General features: G+C 51.3%; 1 protein-coding gene across 1 annotated transcript in view; it reads right to left on the reverse strand.

Moving 5' to 3' along the window:
- Positions 1-13,037, reverse strand: part of OTOF (otoferlin) — a 68,738-nt gene that overhangs the window by 6,620 nt on the left and 49,081 nt on the right. The window contains exons 26-37 of the mRNA XM_056486552.1: positions 12,214-12,344; positions 11,500-11,529; positions 10,576-10,728; positions 10,185-10,251; positions 8,616-8,746; positions 7,708-7,842; positions 6,841-6,978; positions 3,595-3,722; positions 2,955-3,125; positions 2,239-2,399; positions 1,361-1,503; positions 529-617 (exon numbers count right to left, since the gene is read on the reverse strand). Coding sequence (XP_056342527.1) covers positions 529-617; positions 1,361-1,503; positions 2,239-2,399; positions 2,955-3,125; positions 3,595-3,722; positions 6,841-6,978; positions 7,708-7,842; positions 8,616-8,746; positions 10,185-10,251; positions 10,576-10,728; positions 11,500-11,529; positions 12,214-12,344 — 1,477 coding nt within the window. The remainder of the gene's footprint in view (positions 1-528; positions 618-1,360; positions 1,504-2,238; positions 2,400-2,954; positions 3,126-3,594; positions 3,723-6,840; positions 6,979-7,707; positions 7,843-8,615; positions 8,747-10,184; positions 10,252-10,575; positions 10,729-11,499; positions 11,530-12,213; positions 12,345-13,037) is intronic.

Here is a 13,037-nt window from a genome sequence, read left to right on the forward strand (position 1 = left end):
GGGGGTAGGGAAATGAGCCCAAGGACCAAGTCCAGCAAGGTGAGAAAGGACTAGAAGGGATACTGAGGGAAGAAATGTCTTTTTCCTGCTCCACACACTGTCTGTGCCTGCTCTTTCCTGCTTGGAATGATCGGCTGTCCCATCCAGCAGTCTCCACCACCCATCCTGCTATCCATCACCTCCTGGAAAAACCCCATCCAAACTGGGATAACCCTGCCCCTGCCCAGGAGGGGATCAGGGCTGGGCACTCTGCTTTGCCCTGGTCCTGCACCAAGGCCTGGGAACGACGAAATTTCCCAGTTCACACAGGCAGGAAAGATCGGGAGGTGCAGAGGGTGGAAGATGTGGGATACCACCCTCAGGAGCTGCTCTGGAGCAGTGTTGGGATCTCTGGGAATGCCAGTGTGGCTGAGGAACTCAAGCAAAGGGCTGGGCTGGCCATGGAGAAGCAGCAGAAGACAGGAGAAGCCGAGCTTCATCCCAAACCTCCTGTTTTCCCTAGGATTGGTTGGCTGGGCTGTTCCTTACTTCTTTGGTTTCCTGGGAGAAATATCGATGGCAGGGCCAGGCGCTGGCATATCCATGGGGAACATGTCCACCCACATCTCCAGGCGGCCCTGTGGGGTGGCAGAGGCACAGTCAGCTCCCCTTGTCACTCCTGTCCCCTCCCCACCCGTGTCCCCCTCTTCCCACAGCCGCCACTCCGGCCATGCCAGATGTGGAGGGGGACACGCTTTTCCCATGCCATGAATCCTTCTCCACCCCTGCAGACGAGTCTCATGAAGGGGGTGAAACTAAATGGGTTTTAAGCCCCCTCCAGCCTAAACCATTCCATGATTCCATGATCTCCACATGAGCTCGGATCAGCCTCACCAGGGTGAGCCAAGCACCAAGGGGAGCTTTCCCTCCTCTGCTCCCAACCTCTGCAAGGAGCTTGCCAAAGGCGCAACAGAGCAGCCCAGGCTTGGATTTTGGGAGATTTCAGACCAAAACTGGGTCTGCAAAACAACCAGAGCCCAGCTGTGTTCCTGCTCTCCCCACTTTACTCCACAAGGCTGTGATGTCCCCCCCAAAACAGACTCAGAGTCCTCCTCAGGACTCCAGGAAGTTCGGGGTCCCCAGGGAATTCCCAGCACTGTGCAGCAGCCTGGAGCATTCCCAGTCCCTTCTGCTTGGGAATCCGTTGGGAATTTTGCCCCCAGGTGCCCAGATGTGGAGAATCATGCGGGACTGTGGGATGTGAAATGGATGCGGGTGGAGCTTTTCTCTGCTGGCATCCCGGGGTGACCTGCCCACCCCGAGGCAGGTTAGGGCTGCTTGGCCCCCTTGGGCTGCCCCCATCCCCGTTGGAACGTGAGACCTGCTCGATGCCTGGCTTGTCAGGGTTGAGCAGTGGCCGTGTCTCCACGTGCTCGGGGACCAGGTGGCAGCCGGCCCGCGGGATGTCCTCCCAGTGCCGCAGCACCGCCAGCGCCAGGTGCTCGTCCGTCGGCTTCTTCTGGCCTGGAGGACAAAGGAGAGCTTGGAAAACTGGGACACAGGGACAGCAAAGCACCCAGGGTCTCCACCAGTGCTCCAAGGTGCAGAACTGCCTCATCCTCTGCATCCCTCGGGAACACTTTGTCCCTCAGCTGGCTCTCCCTAACTCTTCTTATCTCTCTCCAGTCCCTGTAGAAGGTTTGGATCCCCACTCAGTTTTCCCTGTCTGAACCAGTCCCATGTCTGCTGTCCCTGTTTTCCTTCTCTCCTTCACCTCTCTTGGCCTGTCCCACTCTTTCTCGGACACATGTGAGTGTGATGGGGCACAAACCCTCATCTCCCATTGTTTGGGAATGCATTCCCATGGATAACAATTTCCTAAACGTTGGGAAATTTCCTAAAAGCTGGAAAAGCTGTGAGGTGCCTCCATGGCTCTTTGGACATGCACTGTTAGAAGCGCATTTCCAGAGGCATCTTTGGCTGTCCATAGATGTCCTGGAATGATTCCAAGGGGAGCTTGCTGGTCTGGAGGGTGTGTAGGGGTCTGTAACCAGCCCCATACTGGGATGGCCACTGCAGGGCTGGGTATGGGACATCTCCCTGGGGGGGTTGGACTCGACAACCTTCAAAGGCCAATTTCAAGCTACTCCATGATTCAAACTACTCTGAGATTCCAAACCTGGATGATGAGGAGACCCCCCCAGACCCCTGCTCCCCTCCAGAGCCTCCATCCCATGGGATGATCCCACAGCACCATACCATTTTCATCCTCGATCTCTGTGGGGCCGGTGAAGACTCTGTTGGCAACTTTCACTCTTCCCCCTGGCCCAAAGTGTGGCCCATCCACTTTTCCCTCTTTGCACAGCTTGGACAGGATTTGGGAAGGCTTCATGGGGTCACGCCAGGTGTTGTACCCATGGCTGGGAACAGGAGGGCAAGATCAGCCAAAAAAGGTTGGGAGGAACAAGAAATTTTTTTCCCACTTTTGCCAGAAAAAGCCCCAGTGCACCACACAGCACCCAGAATTCCCAGGGAAAGGATTTGAGGCAGCAAAGGTGAAACTTCAGAGCAGACTTGATCCACAAAAACCTTCCACCCAACTTTGGCTCAGACCTGGAATTCCCAGTGAATCCCACTTGATTCCTGATGCTCAGCACCACCCTGTTTGCTCTGCTCATATTTCAGCCCTGGCCTCACCCCTCTTTCCAGTCCCACCAGTCCCACCAGTTCCTCCCTCCTGCCCTGGGTTCCTGACAACCCATTCCGCTGCTCCCTAATGCTTGCCACAAAACCAGGGATAGCACAGACTACTCCATTTATCCCTGCCCTTGGTGGGATTGAGGCTTTTTCCCAAAACAAATCATTCCAGGATCAGCAGGCAGTGAAGGGGGCAGATTCCTGTGGGAGCTGCGGGTGGGAGGTGACGCAGAGGAGGCTCCAGGTGGGAAGTGGGGCAGGGAAAGCTTTCCCCGTACATGGAGTAGGTCTGGGACACCCCGCAGGTCGCCCGGTGCTTGCTGTAGAAGCGATTCTCCAGGTCGATCTTGGTCTCCCCGATGAGGTCGTCGGTGCCCACCAAGTCCCAGTCGTACACAGCCACGGTCAGCATGGACTCCATGGGGAAGGTGGCCTCGATGTCAAAGGATCTGGGGTTGGGGCAAGCAGAGAGAAGCTGCTGCAGGGTCTGGCTGCCACTCAGGACAGACCCCTGGGGAAGGTGTGTCTGCTCAATCTATGGATGGTTTTTCCATTTGTGTCCATCACTGCAGGATGGCTGAGGTGGGGTTTAACTCAACCAACAGCTCTGCCAGCCCTCGACAGGAGGGTCAAATCCTTGACCTGGATGTCCCAACAGCCCTGAAAATGAGTTTGTTACCTATTCTCACTCAAATATAGGTCTAATGGTTCCTAAGGGGGTGTTTCATCTTGATGAGATGAATTTCAGGTTCATCTCCTAAACATCCAGTACTAAAGTGACCACATGCTGGAAAAGAAGGACATCCTGGAAGGACATCCAGGCTGTGGGATAAATCCCATCATTTAAGGACTGGGACACCTCAGTTGCAGGTCTGAGGGCTGGCAAGCTCAGCTCAGCAGCTCCAGGCACAGACTCACTTCCCAAAGACGGGGTTCAGCTGCTTGGAGATGTAGTTCTCCTTGTCCTTGATGTCCGTCTTGCCCAGCTTGATGGCGATGTAGGGGTCGGCTTTCCCGTTGATGTCAGCTGGGTGGAGGTCCGTGGCCTGGAGGGGACAGATGGGATTGGTCAGTGCTGTCCACAGCAGCCAAGGATTCAGGGATGGGCCCATTTTCCAACCCTGAGAACACCCAGCCACTTCAGTCCCTAAACAGAGTGTCTTGGATTGAAATGAGGATGAAGTGGTGTCTTGGATTAAACTGGGGATATCCCTGCCTTGTGTGAATCCGTGTCCTAGTTTAGAGAGAGGTTGAAACTGGCTTTGTCCTGAGATGTCACCACAGTGACCTTTGGAATCTCGTCAGAGGCAATAAATAGACTCTAAGGAAACTCTCCCAGCAAGAACCCGGCCAAGATGCCAAGAAATCAATCCCCTTCCCCTTGTGTCCTCTCCATGCTAGATTCTCCCCAGAGTAAGGGGTTGTAAGGGTTGGTCCAAAGTTTCTCTGATCTGCCTCACGACCATCATCAGAGACTGAGACCCTGGACCCCACCACTCACTCTGGACCTGAGTTCTGGCCTGACCAAGGTGGATGCTTGCCAAGGGACTGTTTGTAGGTGTGCCTGGTGCTGCCATGGCACGCTGCTCTCGAGCAGGGTGCTGGTTATAGCGCCCTGTTCCAGCACCTGTTTCTTGGAGCGACGATCTCCACATACAATAGTCCATAAACCTCCCCACCTTTTGGCCAGAGGCCACTCGCTTTGGAAAAGGACTATAAAAAGTTACTTTCTTCAAGATACTCCGAGATCTCTTTCTCCGTAACAGATAGAAGACACGTCTATCATCGGATGACTCAAGGGACGTCCCGTCTATTGGTAGCTATATCCCCCATCCTTTCTCTCCCTCTCCTTTTACTTAGTTTCCTTTACCTCTTTTTCTCTCTCTCTTTTCTATCACAAAATTGAATTGTTTTCATGCAATAAACTGCATTGCCGCTTGCTGCTGAGTAGAACTTGAGTCACTTGCTGTTTGTATTTTGCACCCTGGGGTCGAACGAACCATCACCACTCCCGCTCGAGTTGAGCAGATCATGACATGGGTGAGGACCCCCAAACTCTCCAGCTCCACCTCCAAGCGTGGCACAGCAGCAGCTGCTCACGTGAGAACACATCCACCTAGTCCTGGCTGGTTTTGGGGTTGACCAACCTGGTGTCTGCTATTCCAGCCTGGTGATGGATGGGAGACTCCATATCCCAGTGGGAACGGAGATGGACAGCCAGGCTGGTGGGAAACAGAGCCAAAGTAGGTTCCATTTGTAAAACACTGGGACAAGGTGGTGGCACAGGGCAGCCCAGGTGCTTCCAGCAGGATGGAGATCCCTCCCAAGAGCCTGGCTGCAAAACCCCACACTTGGGGATGGGGGGATTGCTGGAACCTTGAAGCCTGGGAGTTTTGAACTTTTTGTGCTTTTTGACACTGACTCTTAAAATAACACTGCTTTTGACTTGAGGCCTTGGAGAAGGCTTCCAAAATTGAGTGATGGAGTTAGAATCACTGGTGTGTAGTTGAATAGAAGTGTGCAATTTCACATGGTGAAGGGTTTGGAATTTGGGGTTTTATAATATAGTAATAGGTATGGGACAAGATGGACGTTCTTGGGTGGTGGCTCTTTTTTTTTTTCCCCTTGGCTTTAGGTAGTAGTTTTTGGTTGGATGGAAAATACTGCACTGCGGGTCAGAGGTGTACTTTATTCAGTCAAAAGTACAAAAATATAGATGCTAGTTTTTAATTGGATAGTTGGGCTTTAAAAGACCTTGTAACTATCAAGATTTACCGACATTTTCTTGCTTTTAGCTTGTTGGCTAGAAGTGCTGTAGAACTCACTGTACTATAGACAAAAAAAAAATAAACAACTGAGTCTGAACACGAAAATTCCGTGTCTTGTCCTTCAATTTTGATTCTGACAGAAGGCAGGAGAAAAAAGAAGATGTGCCACTAATACTTGGTGATCCCTTGTGATGAAAAACAGGGATGACCAGCCAGGGGTCAGGAAGTGACTTTTGCCAGATCACATTCCATATATAAAGGAAAACTGTGCACGGATCACGTCTCTGATCACGGAATGCGTGTTCAAGGAGGTGCCGTGTCCTTCAGAGGGATCTCCTCAATCCTGTCAGATCCCATTCCATGCAGCCCTGGAGACACTGTTCAGGAGCTGGATATCCTGGGATATCCCTGAACAACTTGGGATAGTGGGAAGTGTCCCTGCCCACAGCAGGGGGTGGAGCGGGAAGGGCTTTAAGGTCCCTTTCTAACCCAAACCATTCCATGACCAAGGAGCTGCTTTGTTGAAGTGTATAAAATAGAAACCTCTCTGAGTCCCTCATACAGAGAAAAGAATGCAGGGATTGAATTAAAGGCTTTAGAGAAATTAGAATATATTAAACCACACAGACATTAAGTAGAAGTGTAAGTCTTAAGTAAGTAGGAATATATTTTAAGTGCCTTAAGAGAGTAAAAAGCCCTAAAGTCTAGTTTAAAGTTCAGTAGCCCTAATGCCTAGGTTAAAGTTCAGTAACTTAACCCCAGACATCATGAAAACACAGCAGAACATTTTTTGCATTTCTAGGTAGAACAGATAGAACCATTTACGTGAATAGACAGAAATATGTGTAAAATATGTGTAAGAACTGACTCTACTTTCATACTTTAAAATTAAGATTCTAATGGGTGTGGAAAGAATGTTTTAAATTTGTGGGTTTTAGTTCACTGAATGATTTATGAATAAAAGCACCCTGTATTGGGGTCAGACAGCACACTTAGGAGAAGAAATAGGAGAAGGAGAAGAAGGAGGAGAAGGAGGAGAAGAAGGACAAGAAGGACAAGAAGGACAAGAAGGACAAGAAATGCCATGGAGCTGATGCTTCTGCTGGGGACTCTATGCCAGAAAGCTTTAGCATGGATTTTAATATTCTGAACTCTTTGCCTTCAAGACTGATGCATTCACGCAAAAAAACCAACTTTACAGCAACCAACAATTGCTCCTGTGTCTTTGAAGACACAGACCCATGAAAAACTCATTACTGCTTCAGTCCCCAAGCTGCACCCTGGGTCTGGATGCACCGGAGCAGAATCCCACCATGGCTGTGGTACTGGGACCAGCTCCAGGTGGGAAGCAGTGCCAGGTCCCGCCTGTCACACCCCAAATTCCCGTCGTACTCACCCTCACGATGTAGACCCGGACCAGCACATTGATGGGGTCGTTGCTGGGGATGCCCTGGAACATCCCGAAGGTGGGGTCATATCCCGCCTCCTTGGTGATGTCATCGGGGAGCGGCACTTTGTAGACGCACATGGAGCCCTGGTGAGAGGGAAGGCACGGCCCGACTGAGGCTGCCCAGGGCCTCTGGGGAAGCAAACCCATCCCAAAACACCCTCCCCAAAGTCCCAGCCAGCATTCCCAACTGTTGGAACCCTGGCCACTGAGAATTTTAGACTTTCTGTGCTGACAGGCACTGACCCCCAGGAGAGCACTGCATTTGACCTGCTTCCAGAATTGAAAAACAGAACTGGGATTATGGGTGTGTAGTTCGAATAGAAGTGTGTAATATCACATGGTGGAAAATTTAGAGTTTAAGGTTTTAGAATATAGCAATATATGAAAGCAAGATGGAGGTTTTAGGGTGGAGGTTTTGTCCTTCTTCACCTTCTTCTTCATGGGTCTAGGTGGTATTGTATGATTGGACAGAAAAGTCCACATTGCGGGCCACAGGTGGTTGGTTATTGGGTTAAAAATAAAAATAATTTAAGTGTCATTTCTTAATTGGACAGATAATCCTTAATAGGCCTTGAAGGGAGAGAGATACGGCTCCATTTTTTGTTTGTTAGCTTGAAATGCTGTAGAACTCACGTTTTGTGAGACTGCAATAGAGATAAAAAGTAATAAACATCTGAGCCTGAACAAGAAATACCATCTCGTGCAGTTAATCCCGACCCAGGCAAAAAGAAGATAAACTGCAACACAGTGGTGCCCCGTGTGAGGATCAACCTCATGACCTGCAGATGATGAGGCTGCATTGCCACCACTCACCTTGAACCTCCCCACTATCCGCTCCTCCTCCGTGGCATTGTCGTCGTTGTCCCCAATCTTCCCCCGGAGCAGGTTGAAGGTGTGCAGCCAGTCCTCAAAGTTGTCAAACTCTGCTTCCAGCTCTTTGTTGTAGACCTGAGGTGGCAGCAAGTTAAAAGGAGGGAATTCAGGATAAAAACAAAGGTGAGCAAAAGATGTGGTGAGTTCTCAATCAGCTCACAAGGAACGAGGGATGGGACAAGGGGAAATGGCCTCAAGCTGTGCCAGGGAGGTTCAAATTGGATATTGGGAATAATTTCTCCATGGAAAGGGTGCTCAGGCCTTGGCAGGGGCTGCCCAGGAAAGTTTGGAGTGCCCATCCCTGGAGGTGTCCAAGGAAGGGCTGGATGTGGCACTCAGGGCTCTGGGGGAGGGGATCAGGCACAGCTTGGACTGGATGGGCTGGAAGGGCTTTTCCAATCCCAGGGATTCTGGAATTTTGTGAACATGGACACCTCAGCTCCCAGTGCCTAGTTCTTCTAGGAAGGAGAAGGATCTCCAGCATTACTGGGTTGGAAAAAGGGAATCTTGGAACAATGGGTGGGGCCATTGATCCCACTCTGTGCAAGATCCAGGTCTACCCCAGAACCACAGACAACATGAATCCTGAGAAATCCTTGGGATCACTGAACCAGAACCCACCCCTGTCCTGAATCCTGGCTGGGCCAACCATATTCAGGCTGGAAAACTCTCCCTTGGAGCTGGGACACCTCCAGGGATGAGCCTATCCCAGGATAATCCCTTTTCTCATGACCTCAGACTTCTTCCAGCTATGGAGAGAGGCTGGGATGCCTTGTCCCAGGATATATCCCCAGGAGAGATATCCCAAGGCACATCATCCCTACTTCCATGGAAGCACCCCCTGGTACCTTGAGTTCATCGATCTTCTGCTTGGTCTTCTTCTCAGGGAGCTCAGGGCCAGGCTGCTGCTTCTTTTTCTTGTCATCTTTGGGTGCCTTGGACTTGTCCTTGTCCTTGTTCTTTGCCTGAGCCTTGGAGCCTTTAGTGGGAGAAGGTTTGGCATCACTCTGAGGCCAAGTGGAGGGGATTGGAGGGAGGAGATGGAAAGGAGGGAGGGAATGGAAATCAGGATGAGGAGAGGTGAAGGAGAGTGGCAGGGCTTGGACATGGTCCTTCAAAGAAGAGGAGCATGAAAGCTGCCAGCTGCCACTGCCTGCAAGTCCCATCCCAGCCCTGTCCTGTCTTTGCTCAGCTCTGGATCACAGCGTCTCCAGGAGCCTGGAGATCTCTGTGCAGGGAATTCCAGTGCTGGCCTGAGCAGGGATCACTTGGAGCACTACAAAACATGGACAGAGCACTTTGACATCAGTGAGAAAACCTGGTCCTGCCCACAGCAGCTCCTTTTCTTCCTCCTAGCAAAGATTTCTCCTGCTTTATGGAGCCTGGGGAGTGGAACCCCAGCCTGGGAATGCAGAGGGGACAGTGCTTGATGCTGCTGCCCTCGGATAGCCCAGGACCAGCTGCAACCACAGATCACCAGAGTCTCATTTGGAGGAACAACAGAGAGCTGGGAGAGACTGCTGGGAAAGGTGGATTCAAAGGAAACTCCTCCCTCCTTTGCAGTCCCTGTCCCTTGGTGCCTCTTCCAGTTTTCATGAGGGCTGGACACTATCCAGGGATGGGGGAGATGGAAAAATGAGGGAAGGGGGAAGGACTGGGAGAGCCAAGGGAAATGGATCATTCTAAAGAGATAGACAGAAAACCACGGGGGACACCAATGCAAGCCCAGAAGAACCTGCTCAGAGTTGTCTCCAAGCTCAGCAAGATGAGATCTCATTCTCCCTGGGATATAAAGATTAACCTTCCAAAAGAAACCAGAATTTTACTCAGCTGAAGGATTTTGCCTCACCTGGGCACAACAACCCTGTCATGGGGACATTGGGACATTTGGAGAGCAAGACTGGAATTCCTCAGGGATCCCCCTCCCAGCCCTGACGGGGCCATGGCCATATGGACAAAGTTACCCTTGACTAACTAGTCCCAAGATTCTTGGCCAGTATAAATTTTGGGACAAAATTAGCCTCCCCCAAATTTAGGCAAGGTCAGAACCCCACCTGACCTGCAGACCTGACTTCCTTCAGAGAAAAACATGTTTAGGGCATCATTCATGTCTTAAGTTTATAAAATGATAATAAGTGAAAAATAATATATAAAATTATAGAAACTGATAAATTGGGTAAGAGAACTTGCCCTAAATTGTGTATTTGTCTTCACTGCCCACATTAGGACAGCAGACAAAGAGTTCAACATGCAGGGGAAAACACCCACAAAAATCGACCCTTTTTTGGGAAAACATAACACTGGAGTGCCTGGTTTGGCTGGAGACCTGCAGCAGATTCCCAAAGGGATGTCCAAGCACCAAGAGGAATCCTGGTCCCACCTATCCCTGCCTGTTCCCTCTCTCACTCCCACCTTACCCTCTCCAATCTCCATCTCTTCCTTCTCCTCTGCCTCTGCTGCAGCTGCTTCCTGCTGCCGGAGTTGCTGGGGGAGAAGGGAACACACTGGATGTTATGAAAAATGTTTTCCTGGAAAAGCTGCCCAGGGCAGAGGTGAAGTTTGAACCTGGAGGGATTTGAAGCCCTGTGGATGTGGCACTTGGGGACATTGGACAGTGGTGGCCTGTGCCAGGGAATGTTTGGACTCGATGTTCTCCGAGGGCTTTTGCAGCCTGAACAATTTCGGGATTCCACAACACTCACGGGATGAAGCACAGCCCCAAGGCTTTGGGTGGAGCTGGAATTAGGGGAGGCCTGCAGGAAGGGAACAATCTCCCCTGGATACCCCTGACTGCTGCTCCTCACCCACCTCCTTCATGGTCTCAATGGAGGCGAAGTACTTGGACCACCAGTCCAACATGCTCTCGTCCGGCTCCTCCTCCTCCACTTCCTCCCCACCTCCTCCTCCTCCTCCTCCTCCTCCTTTCTTCTTCTTCTTCTTTTTCTCCTTCTCTTCCTCAGTCTGAAGGGACAAGGGAAGCACAGAGAGGGAAGGGGAGGGATCAGGTGAAAGGGAATCGTTTATGGAAGTACAAAGGTGGGGGTGAAGCACCTGAGGAGGGAGAACCCCCCGGGCTTGGGGGCCTCATGAACTTTCTCCCTTTTACAGCCACGCACACTGAGACAGAGAACAGCCAAGGATGACCAAGGCTATGGAGACAGTGCTGGAATCATGGAATGGTTTGGTGGGAAGGGACCTTGACGCTCATCCAGTTCCAATCCTGACACCTTCCACCATTCCAGGCTGTTCCAAGCCCCATCTAACTGGCCTTGGATACTTCCAGAGATGGGGCAGTCCCACAGCACCCCCACATTTCCACCATCCTATTTATCCATACATTTCCCAGGCTACAGCTCTGGAATCTTCCATGCCATGAGTCACACTGTGCCCAGCAAGGCACCTTGGGTCCACTTGGTGGGGCAAGGAAATCTTCCCCAGCTGGCACCTGGTTTTGGTGGGAATACAGAGCCTCCCTTCCACATCCCTGTCCTGCTCCTCCTGGGACAGCTGGGATGAAAAATTCTGGCCCAAAAGAGCTTCCCAAACTGCAGGAATGAAGCCACTGCCACATCCCTTGAGGGGACAGAGCTGCTGTGTCCCTGTTGTGGCACAGAGGGGTGATGTCCCTGCCAGGCTTGGGCTGGGGATGGTGCCTGGTTGAAAGTGGCCTGGAAGGGCTGGAGAGGGAGCAGAGAGTTGGGAGCAGGAATGAGGAGAAGATCCATCACTTACCACATCCACCTTCACCACAGCATCGGAATTCTGCCGCCCGGGATGGAAGGGAACAGGGAGAGGGAGAGCAGGTTAAGGACACACCCTCATCTGAGTGCAAATTGTCAGTCCCAGGATGGTTTAAAGCTTAAAGCTCATCTCATTCCATCCCCTGCCATGAGCAGGGACACCTCCCACTATCCCAGGCTGCTCCAAGCCCTGCCCAGTCTGACCTGGGACACTCCCAGGGATCCAGGGGCAGCCACAGCTTCTCTGGGAAATCCAGCCCAGCATCTTCCCACCCTCACAATCAGGAATTTCTTCCCAATATCCCATCTAAATCTATCCTTTTCCAGGTTAAAGCCATTCCCTGTGTCCTATCCCTCCATGCCTTGTCTCCAGTCCCTCTCCAGCTCTCCTGGAGCCCCTCTAGGCCCTGCAAGGGGCTCTGAGCTTTCCCTGGATCCTTCCCTTCTCCAGTTGGACATTCCCAGCTCTCCCAGCCTGGCTCCAGAGCAGAGCACCTTGGCAGGAATCTGTTTTTTTGGAGAAAGCTCTGGAGCAGAAGAGCAGGAGGTGGAGCTGAAATTCCCATTTTGGGCACAAAAATGGGCACAGGCCCATTCAGTATGTCACAGGCTGACAGCCCTGGGACAGGCTGCCTACCCAATTCAGGCTGAAATCCCTCAGAAATGGGCAATTCCATGAGGAAAGAGGTGCTGCAGGGATACTCACAGCTTCCAGCTTCACCATCGTGTCCATCTTCTTGATGGGAACCTCGGGCTCCATGTTGACAACGATCTCCCCTGTGGGGCGAGAGCGATGGGCCCTGCTGGGCATGGCCAGGCAGCCGTTGAGGTGTTTGGCTGGACAGAGGACAGAAAAGGAGGAAGAACGAGGGAGAGGGACAGTGGAGAGGAGAAACAGACAGTTCAGGTGAGATCCTACAGGATTCAGGCCAGAAACTGAGAGTTCAGGTAAGATCCTACAGGATTCAGACAAGAAACTGAGAATTCAGGTGAGATCCTGGCCAAGATTCAGGCCAGAAACAGAGTTCAGATGAGATCCTACAGAATTCAGGACAGAAACTGAGTGTTCAGGTGAGATCCTACAGGATTTAGGCCAGAAACTCAAATTTCAAGTGAGATCCCACAGGATTTAGGCCAGAAGCTGAACTCAGGTGACATCCTACAGAAATCAGGCCAGAAACTGAGTGTTCAGATGAGATCCTACAGGATTTAGGCCAGAAACTGAACTCAGGTGAGATCCTACAGAAATCAGACCAGAAACTGAGTGTTCAGGTGAGATCCTACAGGATTCAGGCCAGAAACGCAAATTTTAAGTTAAATCTTACAGGATTCAGACCAGAAACTGAGAGTTCAGGTGAGATCATACAGGATTCTGGCCAGCAAATGAGCTCAGGTGAGATACAGGCCAGAAACTCAAATTTCAAGTGAGATCCTACAGGATTCAGGCCAGAAACTGAGCTCAGGTGATATTCCACAGGATTTAGGCTGGAGCACTGTGTGACCACCTTGTTGGAGCAGTGGAAATGAGCA

The sequence above is a fragment of the Oenanthe melanoleuca genome, chromosome 3, assembly GCF_029582105.1.
Source record: "Oenanthe melanoleuca isolate GR-GAL-2019-014 chromosome 3, OMel1.0, whole genome shotgun sequence".
Taxonomy (NCBI): domain Eukaryota; kingdom Metazoa; phylum Chordata; class Aves; order Passeriformes; family Muscicapidae; genus Oenanthe; species Oenanthe melanoleuca.